This window comes from Chanodichthys erythropterus, chromosome 7, assembly GCF_024489055.1.
Source record: "Chanodichthys erythropterus isolate Z2021 chromosome 7, ASM2448905v1, whole genome shotgun sequence".
NCBI lineage: Eukaryota > Metazoa > Chordata > Actinopteri > Cypriniformes > Xenocyprididae > Chanodichthys > Chanodichthys erythropterus.
Genome location: NC_090227.1, coordinates 40,385,927 through 40,406,817, shown reverse-complemented (window position 1 = coordinate 40,406,817; position 20,891 = coordinate 40,385,927). Strand labels below are relative to the sequence as shown.

Genomic DNA, 20,891 nt, shown 5'->3' with positions numbered 1-20,891 from the left:
TCTCTAAAATTTCATTTAAATTATCTTCATTTGTGTGAAGATGAACAAGTCTTACGGGTTTGGAAGTACATGAGGGTGTGTAATTGACTATTTTTTCCTTTTTGGGTGAACTATCCCCTTAATGGTGGTGACATTGATGTTACACACCTGTGGTTGTAGTCGTAGCTTTTTACTTTTGTATAGCAGCTTGTATTTAGGCTTCAAAATTTCTAAGCATTGTGTTCATTTGTGAAGATTTTGTTGAACAAAACGTTACATTTTTGTTGGTCACAGAGCTTATTTTCTATTGTATAGCCAGAAGAATCCACATCCAGTCTTACACTACTTCATTTCTCAATCTCAATGTTTGTTCTTCATAGGTGGTGCTGCTGGAGGGTCTTGAGAGGGTACAGTCTTTCTTCCAAAAGAACAGCTGTCGACTCCCTATTACTCCCAGTCTGGTGGCAAAAGAACTCAATATCAAGGTGAGCGCTTAAATCGTGACAACAAAACTGACCCAGTCTCAGTCTAATGTTTAAATAATGTTTATCAGCTCAGGCAGTTCTATAGAGGCCTCAAAAACCACACACCCAAGGAACAGATTTCTTCAGTTCTCATGTCATGCCAGGTTTTGTTCCGTTTTGCTGGGAAGCGTTCACATGTGATTCACTTCCTTATCATCCGTGCTCACTCCCCCTCTCTTCCTGTTTCAGATATAAAGATTTACACAGTCAGCAAAGCCTAAACCATGTCTCTGAACTCCATCTTTTCTCCTCCATTCAGAGCTGCTCCCATTTCAAAGACCCTCTTTGTTGCCATGTTGGAGCAGTAAATCTAACTAAAACCCTGAGGCTAATGTTGTGCTTTTGTAACATGGTGCTGCTTTTGTTTCCTCCCCTTGAATCTAGGCCTGCTCCTTCTTCAATTCCAACGCTGTACCTCTGAAGATTGCACTGGTTAACGCAGACCCACTGGGAGAAGAGATTAATGTCATGTTTAAGGTGTGTGTGTGTATGGTAATGGGGCTTTTATAGTGAGAATGCATAGCTGCTAAAGTTTGTTATAGTTTTAAATCACATTGGTTTGACAGTAGTTACAGAGCAGTCGGTTACCTTTTATATCAATTGCAATGGTAGGATCATACATTGAACTCAAACTATAAACATGTATGACTGATGGAAATTGGTCTTGGCATTAAAAATGGGCCGCACAACAAGAAACAGTATTCAAACCCTTGTCTCGGTCATGAATATGCCCTCTAGTGGTCGAATCGATAGTATAACTAAAATCTACTGTAGATATTTAAGCACAAAGTTAGAGAAACTTGGTTTTTAGGTATGTCCAAATAGCTTATCTGTCTTAAATGTAATTTAGGTTGGAGAAGACCTGAGGCAGGACATGTTGGCGCTGCAGATGATTCGGATTATGGATCGGATCTGGCTGCAAGAGGGACTGGACCTGCGCATTGTCAACTTCAAATGCATCTCTACTGGTAAAGATAAAGGTATGTTCCATTTTACAATTAAAATCCATTTAGCTGTTTTCCAACCAGAATATAATATAATTTTCCTTTTCTGTTTTTGATGATTTACAGTTCAAAAGTTTGGGGTCGGTAATGTTTTTGAAAGAAGTCTCTTATTTTTTTACCAAATCTGCATTTGTTTCATCAATAATGCAGTAATATTTTGAAAATTATTATAATTTAAAATGACTCTTGAATATATTTTAAAATGTAATTTATTCCTGTGATGTCAAAGCTGAATTTTCAGCATCATTACTCCAGTCTTCAGTGTCACATGATCCCAGAAATCAGTCTAACATGATGATTTGGTGCTCAAGAAACCATTTTTTATAAATGTTGAAAACTGCTTATATTTTTGTGGAAATTGTGATACATTTTTTTAGGATTTTGATGGAAAGTTCAAAAGAACAGCGTTATTTAAATGAAAATCCTTTGTGAAAATATAAATATATTTACCATCACATTTACCAAGCATTTCTTTAACCCTTGTGCGGTCTTCATTTGGGAAGTACACTCAGGGTCTTTGGAGTCTCCACAGACCCCAGGCAACAAAATGCAATTTTGTAACAAAAGTTTTTTTAACAAATGTAATTTTACTGTTTTTTAATGTTTTTCCTCCATATTTGTGCAGTTTTTGGAGGATTTCTTTTTTATTTAATTTATATAAATACATTAAAAACATTTTTTAAATAGGTTTTTATACAAAAACAGCTTTTTATGTAAAATTCCCTTTATAAAAGACCCACATTTCTAAATTTCATTCATGGGGATATGGATAATTTGACATGGTTTAGTGTATGATTTTTGCCCAAAAATTTTTGCCCTGCATTTCCATTTGGAAAATGCAGTTTTAAAAATAAAAAAACTATAATTTTTACCAGTAGATGGCTGCAGAGCTCCACTATTTGCTATGTGCTATTTGACTGACTGAAAGATGTCTTTTCACAAGTTTTTTTTTTTTTTCAGTTGGATTCATATCTAAATATTCTGAAATCACAATTATAACAATTAAGGCTACTTTTTGTCAAAGTTTAGTATTTTTTGTAATGAAAAAAAATCTGTTTTTCAATATTGTTACATCATGATGAGACCCCGTTTAGAAATTGGACAAAATTTATCCTCAAAATCAAAATTTTTGAAAAACTTTTTTTATTTTTCAGTACAAAAAAATGTTACACTTTGACAAAAAGTAATATTTATTGTCATAATTGGGATTTCATAATATTTAGATATAAATCCAACTGAAAAATACTTGTAAAAAGATGTCTTTCAGTCAGTCAAATAACACATAGCAAATAGTGGAGCTCTGCAGACGTCTACTGGTAAAAATTATAGTTTTTTTACTTTTAAAACTGCATTTTCCAAAAGATGGGAAAAAATCTTACACTAATCCATGTCAAATTATCCAGGTTATCCCCATGAATGAAAGTTAGAAATGTGGGTCTTCTTTATAAAGTGAATTTTAAATATATATATTTAAATATATATATATATTTATATAAATTTAAAAGATATGACAAACCCTCCAAAAACTGCACAAATATGAAGTAAAAACATTAATAAACAGAGTAAAATTACTTTTGTTTTTTAAAAACAATTTTTTATTTAGTTAAATTATATTTTGTTGCCTGGGGTCTGTGGAGACCCTGAAGACCCTCAGTGTGAACTTTTTTTTTTTTTTTTACACTAACATAAAAACAAGATATCAGTCCATTTTTTTTTTTTTTTTTCCTTTTTTTTTTCTTTGTTGATGTAGAAAGTGTTAACAACTGTACAAAGTTTCATGTCATTCGGACAAAGAGAAGAAAAAAAAAAAATTTATTTGAACAAACGTCGTTTGGGGTCTGTGCAGAGTAGACCCCAAAGACCCTATAAGGGTTTAAAAAAAGAAGAAAAAAATCATACTGACCCCAAATTTTCGAATACCAATATAAGTACAGCAAAAATGGGCTATTTAGTTCTTTGAATCTGAGAGATTGTGGAAAATAGGCATGAAAAACCAGTTTATGTCCGTTGGTGCAATAAACTTGCAATGACTTTTTACAGTATTTTACTGTGGCACGTTGTACATAACTTCTGCTTATATTGTAACTTCACGTTTGTTTTTGGTTGCACAGGAATGGTGGAGTTGGTACCATCTTCTGAAACACTGAGGAAGATTCAGGTGGAGTACGGAGTTACTGGTTCCTTCAAGGATAAACCTCTTGCCGAGTGGCTTCGCAAGTATAACCCTGCTGAGGATGAGTATGAAAAGGTACATCTAAAACATTTTTTAAACTGGATCATCATCCATGTCAGCTTTAGTTGAATCAATTTCATGCGTGTAGAATTATTTTTTTGTAACTTAATCCAAACCCTCTCTCATCAGGCCTCAGAGAATTTCATCTACACCTGCGCAGGATGCTGTGTGGCCACTTACATTTTAGGCATTTGTGACCGTCACAACGACAACATCATGTTGCGCTCCACCGGCCACATGTTCCACATAGACTTTGGGAAGTTCCTGGGTCACGCACAAATGATTGGGAGTTTTAAAAGGTGAATAAGGAGTTACACTATGTAAGACTGCACAGTTTGTGGTTTTCTTTGGTTTTATTAATCACGTCATAATGCTTTCCTCTCTGCAGGGACCGTGCACCGTTTGTCTTAACCTCTGATATGGCTTACGTCATCAATGGAGGCGAGAGACCCACTAGTCGCTTCCAGCTTTTTGTTGACCTTTGCTCACAAGCCTACAACTTGATACGCAAACACTCCAACCTCTTTCTCAACCTGCTGTCTCTGGTAAAATACAGCACTGCACTGTCATTTGTGTGTCATCCGTAGGGTCTTATGTCAACAGGAAGGGCTAGATGTGTAAATGTTTTTGACAAGATAAGATACCTCACAACAAGTCATTGCACAACCCTAATGACAGGAAGCTGTTAGCATAATTTTGTTCATCCAGGACTTTACTTGTTTATTGATCAGTTTTGTATTTGTGTGTTTGACGCAGATGACACAATCGGGTTTACCAGAGCTGACTGGAGTCCAAGATCTCAAATACGTGTGTGATGCTCTTCAACCTCAGACAACAGATGCAGAGGCTACCATTTTCTTCACAAGGTAGATGTCTACTAAACAGCTATAAAACTAAATTATTATTATTTATAATAATAATTAATAATATTATCAACTATTTTATTTTCCTATCATTATATTTTAAGTGTTCTAATTTTGTTTTGGAGGTCTCCTTCAATGTTTACGTGCATCCAAGGTCAAAAAACACTTTAATTTTGTCATAACACACAATGCTTTCTCAATAAAGGATTCTCTCTCTAAACCCCGCCTTTCCGAGAGCCTATTCTACTCTGAATGGTCAGGTGGCCCAGTTTGTTGTGATTGGTCTACCGCTTACAGCGGGTGTCGGAAATTAAACGGCCATTACTATATCTGAATTTCAGTTCTTGAAGCTTCCTCAGCGCTTCATACATAGTGAAACGATGGCGTCGGTTTTACCGTGTCAATTCGAGTGCAAGTCCTCTTCCTTTGGAAGTGTGTCAAATTGGATTTGCAGCAGAAAAAAGTACCTTCTCAACATGTCAACAGCACAAACCAAGCTCTTTAAGGCATCTTTAAGAACCGAACTCTTTAAGTCAGAATTGCGAGATATAAACTCAATTCTGAGGAAAAAAAGTCAGAATTGCGAGATATAAACTCGCAATTCTGAGAAAAGACTTTTAAGACGCAATTGCAAGTTTAAATCATGTAATTCTGACTTTATATCTCACAATTGTAAGGAAAACAAAAGTCAGAATTGCTTGATTAAAAACTCACAACTGCATCTTAGTATTTTCTTTTGCGAAATTTTGCGCAAATTGCGAAAATTGTGCAATTGCGACTATATCACAATTCTGACTTTATAACTCGCAATTGTGAGTTAAAATCTCGCAGTTCTGAGAAAAAAAAGTCTGAATTGTGAGATAAAAAGACGCAGTTACCTTTTTTTATTTTTTTATTTCGTGGCAGAATCAAACTTGGCAACAGTAACTCCAGTTATCGTGCACTTTTATTTTTTAAACTTTGCAGACCTTTTACATTCACAAACGGCTATATTACGCACTACATGAAAGGTAATAACTGATAAAGCATAATAGGGTCAATTTAAAATGTCTGTTTTCTTCCACCTTTTTTTCTTATAGGTTGATTGAATCCAGTCTGGGCAGTGTGGCTACAAAGTTTAATTTCTTCATCCATAATCTGGCCCAGTTGCGTTTCTCTGGTCTTCCTTCTAATGACGAGCCCATCCTCTCGTTTGCTCCCCGCACATACACTATAAAGCAGGACGGCAGGATCCGGGATGCGTCTGTATTTTCCTTTCAGAAGAGATACAATCCAGACAAGCACTATGTGAGAATGATTTTAAAGAGGATTTTATAAAGCAGTTATCAGTTTATTAGCCTTGATTACCTTTTTAGTAATCAGAAAACCATATATTTTTAATCATATCAGTGAATCTTACACCTCTTTCTTTCAGACGTATGTTATACGGATCCTTAGGGAAGGTCAGAGTGAGCCTCAGTTTGTCTTCCGCACCTTTGATGAGTTCCAGGAACTGCACAATAAGTTGACCATCCTTTTCCCTCTCTGGAAGCTGCCAGGGTATATAAATTTATCTCTTGTACAATGGTTTGTCAAATCCTGCGTTTCACTGTTCTTAAGAATCTTTTTCCTGCTGAAAGGTTTCCCAATAAAATGGTGCTGGGACGCACACACATCAAGGACGTGGCATCCAAGAGGAAGGTGGAATTGAGCAGCTATGTGCACAATCTGATGCGGAGTTCAACAGAGGTCACCCAGGTGGGTAAAATTTTACTTTGAACCGCTAACAATATTTAAAATATTGTTATCAAATATAATTTTAGGGGTTGTTTGTAAATCTCTGGGAGTGATGTGGAGTCAACCTATAATGTCACTTAAACAAATATACATTGCTATTCAAGGACATCATCTAAATCGGGATGCAATGATCAGGGAATAAATACGCTACAGCCGACTCTTTATTGGCCAGCTCCTGTGTCAGCATCACACACATGCATCATGATGCTCACGTGAACAGCGTCGGCCAATACTGAGCCGCTGTTCTGACGTAGAACTTGGAAGCGCTGAACTTAAATAGCGTAGGAAAATGACACAAGTGAAGAAATTGTTGAATAGTTCAGCTCATTAAAAACCACACTTACGGCAGGATTCTGGGTCAGTTGCAGAGGTTTGACAGTGAATGTTGGAAGGCCTGTCGAGCGCATTACAATAGTCCAATCAGGATAGAACAAGAGCTTGGACAAGGAGTTGTGTAGCATACTCTGATAGGAAGGGCCTGATTCTCCTAATATTGTATAAGGCAAATCTGCAGGACCGGGCAGTTCTAGCAATGTGGTCTGTGAAGTTCAACTGATCGGTTCCTGGCTGTCCTGGATGTAGTCATGGTTGACAAACCCAGCTAAATGGAGAAGTTGTGATGAAGGTCTGGGTTGGTCAAGACCACAAGCAGCTCTGTCTTGTAAGTTTGAGTTATAGGTGGTGGTCCTTCATCCAGCAATAAATGTCTGTCAGGCAAGCCGAGATGCGAACATCTACCTTCAGATAGTCTGGTTGGAATTAGAGGTAGAGTTGTGTGTCATCAGCATAGCAGTGATCTGTGAAAAATCATGTTTCTGAATGATAGAGCCTAGTGATGACATGAAGATGGAGAAGAGAAGTGGTCCAAGCACTGAGCCTTGAGGCACACCAGTAGCTAGACGTGGCCAGAACGTAGACAGACATATAAACATTAAAAACTTGATTTTCAACATGTCTTATTAAAAAAGACCTAAGAAAAATCGTACCGACACCAAACTTTTGAAAGGTTGTGTAAATGTAATGGAGTCACTTAATATTCTTGTTTTTTTTCCTAGTGTGATCTTATTTACACCTTCTTCCACCCTATTGCGAGAGATGACAAGATCGAGGGGGTTGACGGACTCTCAAAAACTCCAGGTATGCGTCACTTTGAATTTGTTTTTATATATATATATATACCAAGGCTACATTTATTTAATTAAAAATACAGTAAAAACAGTAATATTGTGAAATATTATTACAATTTAAATAACTGTTTTCTATTTGAATATATTTCACAAAGTAATTTATTCCTGTGATGGCAAAGCTGAATTTTCAGCATCATTACTCCAGTCTTCAGTGTGTCACATGATCCTTCAGAAATCATTCTAATATGCTGATCTGCTGCTCAAGAAACATTTAATGTGTACAATTGTACAAAATATTTGTGTACAATATTTTTTTTCAGGATTATTTGATAAATAGAAAGTTCAAAAGAACAGTGTTTATCTGAAATCTAATCTTTTGTAACATTATAAATGTCTTTACTGCCACTTTTGATTGATTTAATGCATCCTTGCTGAATAAAAGTATTCATTTCTTTAATTTCTTTTAAAAAAATAAAAATTCTTACTGACCCCAAACTTTTGAACGGTAGTGTATAATGTTACAGAAGCGTTGTATTTCAGATAAATGCTGTTCTTTTGAACTTTCTATTCATCAAGGAATCCTGAAAAAAAAAGTACACAACTGTTTTCAACATTGAAAATAATCATAAATGTTTATTGAGCAGCAGATCAGCATATTAGAATGATTTCTGAAGGATCATGTGACACTGAAGACTGGAGTAATGATGCTGAAAATTCAGCTTTGCATCACAGGAATAAATTACTTTGTCAAATATATTTAAATAGTACACAGTTATTTTAAATTGTAATAATATTTCACAATATCACTGTTTTTTACTGTATTTTTAATTAAATAAATCTAGCCTTGGTGAGCAGATGAAACTTCTTTTAAAAACATTAAACATCTTAGTGGTTCCAAACTTTAGGACTGTACTGTATATGTATGTGTATATATATATATATATCGAATCATATGATTTCAAGATGCTTTCAGTTGCCAGTCTGCACGTTTAGTCCATCTTTACAGTGGCAATGACAGGATTTCACAAGTGTTCCTTTTGCTGCTGTACTGAATTACTGAATCTAAACATCATATATTTGGTGCAACATAAATATTTTTCATGTATTTGATGTTCTTTTTCCAGACATGCCTCCAGTCAGTCCCACCACTGGCCGTGTGGAGGGTGAGGTGAAGCTGTCAGTGTCCTACCGAAACAGTACGCTCTTCATCATGGTCATGCACATTAAAGACCTGGTAAGAAATGACAACAGCGACTATCTTCAAACCGATCCCAGTGTCTGTGCATTCCGAAATCTCACCTGTCCTTCTCCCAAACACAGATGTCAAATGACGGAGCGGACCCAAACCCATATGTGAAAACATACCTTCTCCCAGACCCCCACAAAACCTCCAAACGCAAAACAAAGATCGCGAGGAAGACTAGGAACCCGACGTTTAATGAAATGGTAACCTAAGCCTACCCATATAACCATGCATGATTCACTCTGCTTTATTCTGAAGCTTATAAACAACTTCCTTCTGTCTTTATTTGTAGCTGGTGTACAGCGGCTACAGTAAGGAAACCCTGAAGCAAAGGGAACTTCAACTGAGCGTGCTCAGTGCAGAGTCTCTGCGAGAGAACTGCTATTTGGGTGGCATAACCCTCAGCCTTAAGGACTTTGACCTGAGCAGAGAGACCGTCAAGTGGTACAAGCTCACCATGGTGCCCTACTTCTAGATCCAACGATCCCTCCCCACCAGTCTTCCACAAAAGGTGACGTGACTGCAGCAAGTGCCCTTACAGGACAACTCACATTCCCCCAGCATCCCTCTCTCTCGCTCGCTTTCTCTCTCTGACACTAATCAAGGATGAGTCCTTGTTAAAAGAATCAATCCACATAACTGTGTGTGTAAAATCGACATACGTGTTCTGTACATTTTGAACTTAAGAGGACCAAACGGCTCACTTAAAGAAGAGTTTATATTATTATTATTATTATTATTATATAAAATATATAGAGAGATTGACACTTGTATTTTTAAAACTGCTTATTTTTACACTTTCCTTTTCTACATATTCAAATACGAAACATTAAAAGTCTGTAAGGTTTTGAGCTATCAAAAAAAGCACAGCAGAGTTCACTGTCCTTTTTGATAATGTGCCAAATGAACTGAACAAACTCGAGACCACTTCCCTTTAGGGAACAATAACAGGGTGCCTTCACATACTCTCCTTTCACGTTCGCTCAGTATGGGTGTGGTTAAAAAAAAAAGCCCCGTTTTGTAAGATAATGTAGAATGTTCTTCCCACAGAAAGAGTAATCAAAGTCGCTCGAGCTGTGTTTCAGTGGCACCAATGAATTTGCATAATGAACCCTCTTTGAAAAGGGAACGGCACCTGTGGCTAAAAGCTACTGCCAGAGCTCAGCTGAATTGTAATCTATGAGTTTACCAGGAGGCATTTTTAAAATGATGTACATTGATGTACAAGATTGTCATCACTCACTCCGCATAAAGTGACTTGATTCGCTGTTTTATGACTGTTAAAAATGCATTTTGAATGGATATTAACATGGCCAGTTATTTATTGGTTATCTTTAACCTGACCGAATCAATGTTTGCTGTAATTCTATCTCTCTCTCTTAAGGAAAAATTAAATGTTTTTGAACACCTCTCTGTATGATTTATTTGTTCTGATGGATTCAAATGTACTTAACCAGTAGGGGGCAGTCAAGAAACACAAAACCATTGAATATTATATAATTTGGTAATAACATATAATATTATATAATCTCTTATGAGTGTCATAAAGAAATTTCCTGTTATCACCATTTTACAGTTGTATCCAGTTTTCCTCTTGCAAGTTCATATTTTCATATGTAGTTGAAACAATTTGCATTGTTATATATTATATATTAAATTATATTATATTATATTATATATTATGTGGAAGTCAAAAGAATATATTATGTAGAAACCATTTTGGTGACCACTGAGTTCCATTGTTTTTTTTTTTTTTTTTTTTTCTTAGTTTTTATTATTTATATTAAGCATTTAGTTTTAGTACTTCAGCTTACATTCCAGCTTATTTTCCAAAATAATTTTTTTGTAATTTTAGTTTTAGTATACAAAAATATTTCTATTTTGCTTTACGTTTGTTCTTGCATCTAATTATTTCATTTTATTTCAGCTTTATTTCAAGTAACAATTAAAATGATTTTTAATAGTTTTAATTGTATTTAAAAGTAAAGGGTTAGTTCTCCAAAAAATGAAAATAATGTCATTTATTACTCACCTTCATGTCGTTCCACACCCGTGAGACCTTCATTCATCTTCGGAGCACAAATTAAGATATTTTTGTTGAAATCCGATGGCTCAGTGAGGCCTCCATACCATAGCCAGCAATGACGACATCTCTCTCAAGATCCATTAATGTACTAAAAACATATTTAAATCAGTTCATGTGAGTACAGTGGTTCAATATTATAAAGCAACGAGAATATTTTTTACAATATCACTAAATAGGTTATTTTGTTTTTTTGGTGCACCAAAAATATTCTCGGTGCTTTATAATATTAATATTGAACCACTGTATTCACATGAACTGATTTAAATATGTTTTTAGTACATTAATGGATCTTGAGAGAGGAAATGTCATTGCTAGCTATGAAGGCCTCACGGAGCCATCGGATTTCATCAAAAATATCTTAATTTGCACTCCGAAGATGAACGAAGGTCTTACGGGTGTGGAACGGCATGAGGGTGAGTAATAAATGACATTATTTTCATTTTTGGCTGAATTAACCCTTTAACAACAAGGGTGATTTGTGGCTCAAGCTGCCATTTGAAAATCCCATCTTAAAGGGACAGTTCACCCAAAAAAAATAAAGTTCTGTCATTTGTTCTAAACCTGTATGACTTTCTTTCATCTGTGGAACAGAAAAGAAGATATTTTCAGTGTACACTAAAGTTGTTTCTTTAAATAATCTTTTGTCTTCCAAAGATGACAGTCATACACGGGTTGAAAACAAATCTGAGGGTGAGTAAATGACGATAAGTCTCTTTAAATCTTTGACCCTCACACTCTAATGATTTCTGCTGAGGGACTCTTATGGGATAGCCGAGGTACACTTTATCCTTGGCCATAAAATCTAACAGTCTAAATTGCCTCAGATCTGCCAGCAAATGTACCGCCTCATTAAATGGGCTGTTGCTGTGAGAAAGCATCTGGAGAGAAACAGAAAAGCAGTCATGCCAGTGCACACATTTGCTTTGTCTCCAGGGTGAGGGCTTAATGATGAAGAAGTATGCATGAACTGACACTGGGTTTTTATCCTGGACAGTTCACACAGGACTGTGGTAGCTGTACATTTTGTATTTGGAAAAAATACAGATGCAGATGATTTTTAGACACTTTGTGGGTAACTAATCCTCTATTAGTATTGGTAGTTTAGAATTGTAATGGGCATTTGAGGCAGTAATGCTGAGGTAAATCAATGAAAACACTAAATTTAGTTAAAATAAAGCTTGTAATTTAAAATTTAATTTAGTGTAGTTGGTTGCACTTTCTTTTTGAGGTTACAGATTTAATTAATATTATCATATATGGCCGTTTGACATATTATTCATGCCATGTCTCCTGTAATTTTCTCCAGTGTTTTCTTCTAGCATTGTTTAAAAACAACAGCGTTACGCATGACGCAAGAAGCAGAGCAAGAAGGTTGTAAATTTGCCTCAGCACTAATTAACAAGCGTATTGAGGCTTTAGTTTAGTCATTATCTGATGTAAGTTCATTTTGAATGCATAATTCATTCGCATTTCCACAACACAAAAACGCTAACTTGTCTGAGAGCAGCTTGGTCCATCCAGTCTGGATGTAGCGAGTACAAAACCTTGTTTTTCATTAATTTAATCAATATTTGAACATTTAAAATAAATTAATGTGCATGCTTAAATAAATTTCCACGAGTATGAGGTAATCGTGATGTAAGAGTAGCAAAATGTAAACCTGTGGCTTCGTGATATTTCGCCTGGGATGGGCTACGCCATCAAATGGGGCGTGGTTTGTTGCTAAAGGGGGCGGTGTTAATGTGAGTGACACATAAGCGAACAAATCAAAGGTCGCATGGTTGCAGCCTGGAGATATTTGTTTATAGTGGAGCTCTCATAAGTTTGAGCCGTCTGACAGCGTCACATTCGGAGGAGCTGTAAACTGAACTTCGTGATCATGTGGATCTCAGCTGCTTTCGCTCGGAGTTAACGCTCACATATCTGGGAAGATGTGGTTACCAAACTTCAAAAACCAGCCGATAAATTACTACAGAGAAAACACACCAAGGGACGAATATCAGAATACGTGACAGGGTATTGTTTGAGGATGGAGCGGAGCGCATCGGAGCGGACCGCGCTGCGGCGGTTCGGGGACAGTGGCATGATGCTTCTGCCCTGGACTAAACAGATCCTGACGGTGGTGTGGGAACAGCTGCGACTGCTGGTCCAGGTCATCTGCTGCACTTTGATGACGGGTAATTTTCTGATTCATATATTTGCATTGTTATGTATGCTATCCATATGCTTGACCATTGCTGGTTTACATAATGGGATTTACAATATAGATGCACTGATCTATAATAATAATAATAATAATAATAATATATCAGCGTATAGATAAACTATTCTCATAGAGTTCAGTGAAAGTGCAAACTGTTAATCAATTATGTTGCATATCTACATTTTTATATAAGATTTCATACTTTTTCATTCACATTCAGTCTTATTCAAAGCTAATTGCAAATGAAGAAAATGACCAGCAGTTGATTATAAAAAAAACAATAATGTCTAATTAGTTTTTGATGCATCAACACGAACAAACAATAGCAATATATTCTTACAGCACTTACTATAATGTTCACGTTCATGTTACTTCACATTGCATTAAGTAATGTTAACATATATATAGATCTTTAAAAAAAATGCTGTAGAAGTATTGTTACTTTTAGTTCAACTAATGTTAGTAAATTAAACCTTATGGAAAAGTGGTTAAACATTAGTCAAACCAATCAAATCACTTTTACTAGAGCAAATGTGAAATTGCAGATTGTTTTATTATAATTTTATTATAACTACCTTGTGTTTGTTTTCTTTTAACTGGATAGAAAATTGGGGTTTTGGACAATATTGGCATGAATCCTTTTTAATTTGTGATCATTTTGCACTGATAAGGGACAACAAAAACTACGAAAACATATTTTATTACATAAACAGTTTATACATAGAAAAAACTTTGATTCCTCAAAATATCCACCATTAGCAGCTATCTGACCTAAACTGGGTTCTGATTGGTTCATTGTATTGGTTCAACTTAATTGGCAATCAATTGTTGAAACTATTAAGGTGTGCTGACCCAAAAATCTTTACAAACCTGGGCCAAGTTTAAATCTGTAACCAGGCATCACATCTGGCAAAGGGGCATGTCTGACTTTGACATGCATTTATTGCCATTATTATGTAATCAAAATGAAAATTATTATTGCTGGTCTTCAATGATAATTTCAAGTTACTGTAATGTATTTGCACCAAAAAATGATAAGGACTTATGCTGATATCATCCAAGCTTTTGGAGGGCAGAATATATATAATAGAATATGTATAATATATACAGAATATATATATATAAGTATTTTTACATGTTAATAATTATTTACAACACTTATTACTATCTATCACAAATGTCAAGTCAAGTCAAGTCAAATTTATTTATATAGCGCTTTTACAATTGGTAATTGTTTCAAAGCAGCTTTACATATGTACACATAGACACTCTGTTTATATATTGCATATATATTTTATTTATTTATATTAATTTTATTGAAATGCAAAAGGCCTCTGTTCATGGTTATGACCTAAAGTAACTTCTTTTTGTTTGGTCCCCAGTTTTCCAGATGTTCAGGTTTGAAGTCCATCTGAGAATCACAGACGAGACAGGGCAACACATTCAGCACATGACAAGCGGGTCAGGAGACCCTTCTGACGGTTTCCTGCTCTCATCCTTGTTTGAAAACAACAAAAACATAGTGGTTGGGGGTTCCAATCCGCTTTCAAAATTCGGCAGAGACCCCTTCGACGTGAGCTCCCACTCCAGAGCTGTTCTGTCCAGTCTGGTCAGCGATGAACTCTGTTGCTCTTTGGTGGACGATCTCGTGTCCCATGCAACAGAGTGTCTCAATGACACCGAAGATCTCTATATTGGCGATCACTCCATGTGGAAACACGGATATGACTGGACCGTTTTAGGGGGTTCCGAGAGGAAATGCGGAGAGAGCACCTGCACTTTTACCGCACGTGTGTCAGGGTTTTCCACAAAGGAGTTTGTAAAGCATGAAAAGCCCATCAGTGATCCTGACTTATCTAGTTCATCTACGGAGGATGTTCCAGCCCCATGTCAAGTGCAGTCAGTCGGTCATCTGTCAGACAGCGAGTTCAGCTGGGGTAGCACAGACAGCTCTTGTTTTGAAGGAGAACGAGAGGAGAGTGACAAACTCTGGGAACTTCTGACCAGCTCAACGGATCCATATCACCCGTTGCACTTCACGGCATGTTTATCCAGTGCTGTTGCTGAAAAGAGCAAAACGCAGGTGGTTTCAAAGCCTGAAAGTCCGACATCACAATCCACTGCGTCTACAGGCTCAGAATCTTCCAAACCAGGTTCTTCTGAAGATGAGGAAGAAGAGGCCTTATGGAGATCCCTCTCTCAGAATGATGACCCATATCACCCGTTGAATTTCAGAGCCCCTCTTCAAAGCTCATTAGCTATACCAATACCTTCCAAACACGAAAGTAAAACGAGACTCTTTAAATCTTCAAGGCGCTCAAAGCCACTTTTACCGCCAAGCAAAGTTCCTCGCCATTGCTGCCGAAAATTACCCTTTGAGACATTATCGGTGGTGCCATGGAGAAAATGTGTTGGTCTGATAGCTGTTCAGGACAACCAGAGGAAATGCCCCACTGTTAAGAAGGTAATTATCAGTCTCTAGGGCTTTTCACACTTAAAATAGTTAACCCTGGGTTATTCTAAACCCCGGGTTAACGGAATCCTGGGTTATCTTGCTTCACGTTTCACACTGCTCATAATTTACCCAGGGTTAACAATTAATCCTGGGTATTCATAAGCTGACATTTTACACTGTACATTCCTAAACCCTGGGTTATTGTTCTTATTTGCGGTGTCAGTGTCATTGATTGGATAAATGCTGAACTGACATTTCGGACTATAAAGGCAAGAATGAAATGGTCTCTTCTCACTCAGATGTCACGTTTTCTGTCAGCATTTGACGTTTTTCCTCTCAAATGCTGAATTTACTGTTTATATACTGTTTACTATGTTTCCGTGACTGTCCAAAGCAGGCAAAAATATGAGTATGTGATTGGTTGTCTGTTGCTAAGCAACTAGCTGTAACATTCTAATTCAGCATTTTTCACATTGTACAGGTTTGGCATCGCAATGCGGGTTTCATAAACCCAGGTAAAAAGCGGTGCTAACCTCATGTAAACAGTTCTACCTTACCCGCTCCAAGCGGGATGTGAACCGTGGTCTCTGGCGTGGGAGTTGGGCGCTCTAACAAGGAAGCTAAAGACCACAACCCCTAGCATCAGCTGCTAGAGCTTCTCTTGAGATCAGGGGAGTGAGGTTTACATGCACAGTTCTTACTGGCCTAGACAGGTACCAGTTACATTCATTCCCATCCAGGTCACGCCACCAAATGTAGCCGGTTCTACTCTACCCCCTCGGAGCAGGACATGAACTGTGGTCTCCGGCTTGGGAGTCGGTGCTCAAGGAGGCTAAAGATCGCAGCCCCTAGCGTCAGTCTCTAGAGCGTCTCTTGAGATCAGGAGAGTGAGGTTTACACGCACAGCTCTTACTGGCCTATGACAGTTACACTCACCCCCTAAACCTCACTCCCATCTGGGTCACGGCACCAAATGTAACCGGTTCTACTCATCCCGCTCCGAGAGGTACGCGAACCATGGTCTCCGGCGTGGGAGCCTTGTTAGCCTCTAACAAGGAGGCTAAAGATCGCAGCCCCTAGTGTCAGTCTCTAGAATGCCTCTTGAGATCAGGAGAGTGAGGTTTATACACACAGCTCTTATTGTCCTAGACAGGTACACTTACTCCCATCCGGGTCACAGAACCAAATGTAACCGGTTCTACTCGACCTGCTCCAAGCGGGATGTGAACCGTTGTCTCCAGTGTGGGAGTCGGGCGCTCTAACAAGGAGGCTAAAGACCGCAGCCCTTAGTGTCAGTCGCTATAGCGCCTCTTGAGATCAGGAGAGTGAAGTTTACACACACAGCTCTTACTGGCCTATGACAGTTACACTTACCCCCCTAAACCTCACTTCCATCCGGGTCACGGCACCAAATGTAACCGGTTCTACTCATCCTGCTCTGATCGGTTTGCAAACCGTGGTCTCCAGCGTGGGAGTCTTGTTAGCCTCTAACAAGGAGGTTAAAGACCTCAGCCCCTAGCGTCACTAGAATGCCTCTTGAGATCAGGAGAGTGAGGTTTACACGCACAGCTCTTACTGGCCTAGACAGGTACACTTACCCCCCTAAACCTCACCCCCCCCCGGGTCACGGCACCAAATGTAACCATTCTCCTCGACCCGCTCCGAACGGTGCGCGACCCATTACACACACAGCTCTTATTGGCCTATGACAGTTTCTAAATTACAAATGTGAAACCTTCCTTTACCTAGGGTTAAAAGTGGTGTTTAGAACAACAATAACCCAGGGTTAATTGCAGTGTGAAGAGCCCTAAGGTGTGGTTAATTATCGTATGTACTTATCGTATCAGTAATTATCACTGTTCACCGAAGTTCCCCCATGCATATTTCGTAACAGGTTCAAGTTGATCATGCAAATTCGTTACACTGACCGACACAAAGCTGCTTTGTTTGAAAGTGACTTCTGTGTGAACTGTCATAAATTGCTAAACTATTGACAATAGAACTTTTTTTGGCTACAAAATTTCTCTGAAAGTCTGCAAATGTGACCACACCTTTACTCTGCTATAGACAACATGTCAATTGTATATCATTGCTTGATAACAGCACGTTTCTCATGTTTTCCAGGTGAAATTTTCTCCCATCGTACAAGTTCACAAGATGCACACTTGGTCCTTTGCTCTCCAAGCATCACGTAAGGGACCATGGGAGGAGCTTGCGAGGGACAGAGACCGATTCCGAAAGAGAATCAGTGAAACTGAGAAGGCCATTGGCTACTGTTTTCGTTTGTCACACAGGGAAAAGCTGTGGGCTTATAAGGACGGCGTACAGAAGAAATAACCAGCCCTTGATCTGCAAAAAATTGCTTCTGATTGTAATTATTGATCTTTTAGTTCCCAGGCCAGCCTCTAGACTGTTATATTGACTTAAATTGACAATTATACCTCACTGCTGTGTCCCAACACACATTGTACCTTGACTACTACTAAATGTTAATCATTTTTTTGCTATGCCTTACAGACTTTTCAGTGTGTCTGATCACACATATTTATTTAAACAGAAATTGTGGATATGTTGGAGTTGTAGACTAGTGTTGTTTTATTTAAAGGGATAGTTCACCCAAAAATGAAAATTGTGCCATCATTTACTCACCTTCATGTCATTCCAAACCCATATGACTTTCTTTATTCTAAAATGTTAAATTTTGAATAGAAATGTTTCTTTTCTACGGAGCCCCACGCATGACATGCAAGAAAACAAATTAAATCATGCGCATGATTTATAATTTGAGGGAACGAAATAGTAAATCGTGCGCACGATTTAGCCTACTATTTTTTTTCCTGCATGTCATGTCCGGGGCTCTGTACTTTTTTTCTTTCTTTTTTTTGTTTATACAATGAAAGTCAATGGGGTCAAAAGTTGTTTCGGGGTCCTTTCAATGTATGTACAAAAAATTCTTTAAAATATCTTCTTGTGTTTGAAGGACATACAAGTTCGGAATGACATGAGGGTGAGTAAATGATGACAGTTTTCATTTTTGGGTGAACTAACCCTTGTTTATTTCAGTGGTTTGAAATGGTGTGAGAATAGGCTGCTAAAGTTTGTTTTTAAATTATTTATAAAGTTGCAAGAAAAAAGGTAACAAGGTAAAAAGGTTACAATGCACCTCAATGTTTACATATATATATTGTACAAACACCACCATATAAAAGTTTGGGGTCAGTAAGAATTTTTATTATTATTATTATTTTATTTTTTAAAGAAATTTATACTTTTATTCAGCAAGGATTTTAGGGCTGCAAAGGGGCGGAAACTTTCCATGGGAAGTTGAGATGGGGAATTTTGGAAAATTTACGAATTAGAAACTTAATGGGAATTTATGGAAATTAATTGGTAATTTGGGGTAACTGTATCATATACAAACATAAATATAAACATTTTTGTCTGGTCAAAAGCAGACATTAATTCACATATATTCCCATTAATTCCCAAGGAAAGTTTCCAACTTTAAAAATACTGAAGACTGGAGTAATTATGCAGAAAATTTAGCTTTGCATCACAGGAATAAATTATAAATTTTAATAATATTCCACAATTTTACTGTATTTTTATCAAACAAATGCAGCCTTGGTGAGCATAAGAAATGTATTTCAAAATCATAAAAAAATGATACCAACCCCAAACTCTATAGCAGTGGTGTAAATGTTAAAAATGTCATCCTACACCCTCTGTTTTTACACAAAAACAGATACCACTATTATCAGATATTTGCTAAATTTGACTTCACTGATCACTGCAATTTGTACATGAGAATAAATAAAATGGCAGTAAGTTTCGCTTAACAAAACCTGTTTCTTTTTCTACACTATTACATGTCAAATGTTCCATCATCACGTTCTGCATTTGTTGAATGTACAATAGTGTTTCACTTGTTTTGGTTGATCTCACTAGTTCATTGTGTGCAGAACTCCTGTGAGACGCCGTGTGCAGCCCCTGTAACAGAGGGTTAAAAACAAAGCGTGATGAAACTCTCTCCCTTGAGGAGAAATCAATTAGCAACTCCCCTCGACAACACAAACTCGCATGGTGCAAAGACAAGCAATCATTTACGCAATCTTTCACGCTGTGACAACAGACTGCGGGTCTAATTTAATGATGCTTTGTCCTTCAGTTAATTGGATAGCATTTCAAACATTTTTATTGATCATGTAAAGCTGAACATATGCTATAATGAAATCGTTTAACACTAGTTACACGAAAGCTCACTTGTTGTACTATCCTCTTAGCTTTATCAAATAGTGTCCGCTCAGAAAGCAACAGATCTGAGAGCAGTTTTGTTAGCTGGATGCATAATGGTAGTTGCATGCGGTGCTGCTATGGTGTCTTCCTCTCCTCAGGTGCCTTCACCCAGGTGACCTTGGTCTCTAAGCAACCAAGCACAGCAGTATCTGGCAATAAGAGGATTGCATATGATTGCAGCAGGGGTTGGTGTGTTGTGGGAGGGCGGCCGGCACGGCCCCAGCCTCTATTACTCATCCTGGAGAGTCCAAAGCTTGAGAAGGGGGATCTCTGGAGTCACAATTACAAAGCACTGACTGTCTGATGCAATAGAGCAATCAGCAGCCACAGTGTGAGACAAAAAAAAAAAAAAAAAAGCACAGGTAGTCAGACACATCTCATGTTACAGGAAGAAACTTGAGCTGGATCGTGTTATAGTCACGTTGAATTTGTACAGAATATATCAATAATGTGCATTGTCAGTGTTCACCGAGTGGTTCAAAATGCGAATCACGCTTCCCTGTCTGATATGTAAAAATATTTGAATATTCAAATGAGTTACAGGAGCTTCACAGAGCCATTTTGTTAATGTGAGTGAGAGGCCTGCATATATGAAATCTTTTTTGGATTTAGATATTTAGTATTTGTGTGTGTGTGTGTGTGTGTGTGTGTGTGTGTGTGTGTGAGAGAGAGAGAGAGAGAGAGAGAGTGTGTGTTTGGTCCAGGTAAACCCTATGTTATCAGGACAAAATGTTCCCACAATGATGTCAATATCTGAAATCCTCACGTCCTTGTTTAGGAAAACAGCTTATAAATCATACAAAGTGATGTTTTTTGAAAATGTAATAATGCAAAAAGTTTTCTGTGATTGATGGGTAGGTTTAGGGAATAGAATCTACAGTGTGTGTGTGTGTGTGTGTGTGTGTGTGTGTGTGTGTGTGTGTGTGTGTGTGCATACAGGTTTTAACTATACTTGTGAGGGTCAAAGTTCCTCACTTTTATAGTGAAATATTATATCAACCGACTAGTGAGGACATTTGACTGGTCCTCATTAGTTAAAAGGGCTTATAAATCAGACAAAACATGTTTATATTTAAATGTGTTTTGCATGTGTTTCTGTGAT

At 37.4% G+C, this 20,891-nt stretch overlaps 2 protein-coding genes across 2 annotated transcripts in view; both read left to right on the top strand.

The window, feature by feature from the left end:
- pik3c2a (phosphatidylinositol-4-phosphate 3-kinase, catalytic subunit type 2 alpha) overlaps nt 1–10,152 on the top strand; it is a 43,206-nt gene extending 33,054 nt beyond the window's left edge. The window contains exons 20-33 of the mRNA XM_067390560.1: nt 360–464; nt 888–980; nt 1,354–1,483; nt 3,619–3,755; nt 3,870–4,039; nt 4,129–4,285; nt 4,497–4,606; nt 5,683–5,890; nt 6,018–6,142; nt 6,223–6,340; nt 7,435–7,516; nt 8,631–8,740; nt 8,827–8,952; nt 9,042–10,152. Coding sequence (XP_067246661.1) covers nt 360–464; nt 888–980; nt 1,354–1,483; nt 3,619–3,755; nt 3,870–4,039; nt 4,129–4,285; nt 4,497–4,606; nt 5,683–5,890; nt 6,018–6,142; nt 6,223–6,340; nt 7,435–7,516; nt 8,631–8,740; nt 8,827–8,952; nt 9,042–9,224 — 1,854 coding nt within the window. The 3' untranslated portion in view covers nt 9,225–10,152. The remainder of the gene's footprint in view (nt 1–359; nt 465–887; nt 981–1,353; nt 1,484–3,618; nt 3,756–3,869; nt 4,040–4,128; nt 4,286–4,496; nt 4,607–5,682; nt 5,891–6,017; nt 6,143–6,222; nt 6,341–7,434; nt 7,517–8,630; nt 8,741–8,826; nt 8,953–9,041) is intronic.
- Nucleotides 10,153–12,687: 2,535 nt separating this feature from the next.
- On the top strand, nt 12,688–19,312 carry ppp1r15b (protein phosphatase 1, regulatory subunit 15B). Its single transcript, XM_067389432.1, has 3 exons — nt 12,688–13,012; nt 14,421–15,502; nt 17,618–19,312. The coding sequence occupies exons 1-3, from the start codon at nt 12,865–12,867 to the stop codon at nt 17,828–17,830; spliced, it is 1,443 nt and encodes a 480-aa protein (XP_067245533.1). The 5' UTR covers nt 12,688–12,864; the 3' UTR covers nt 17,831–19,312.
- The last annotated feature ends 1,579 nt before the right edge of the window (nt 19,313–20,891 follow it).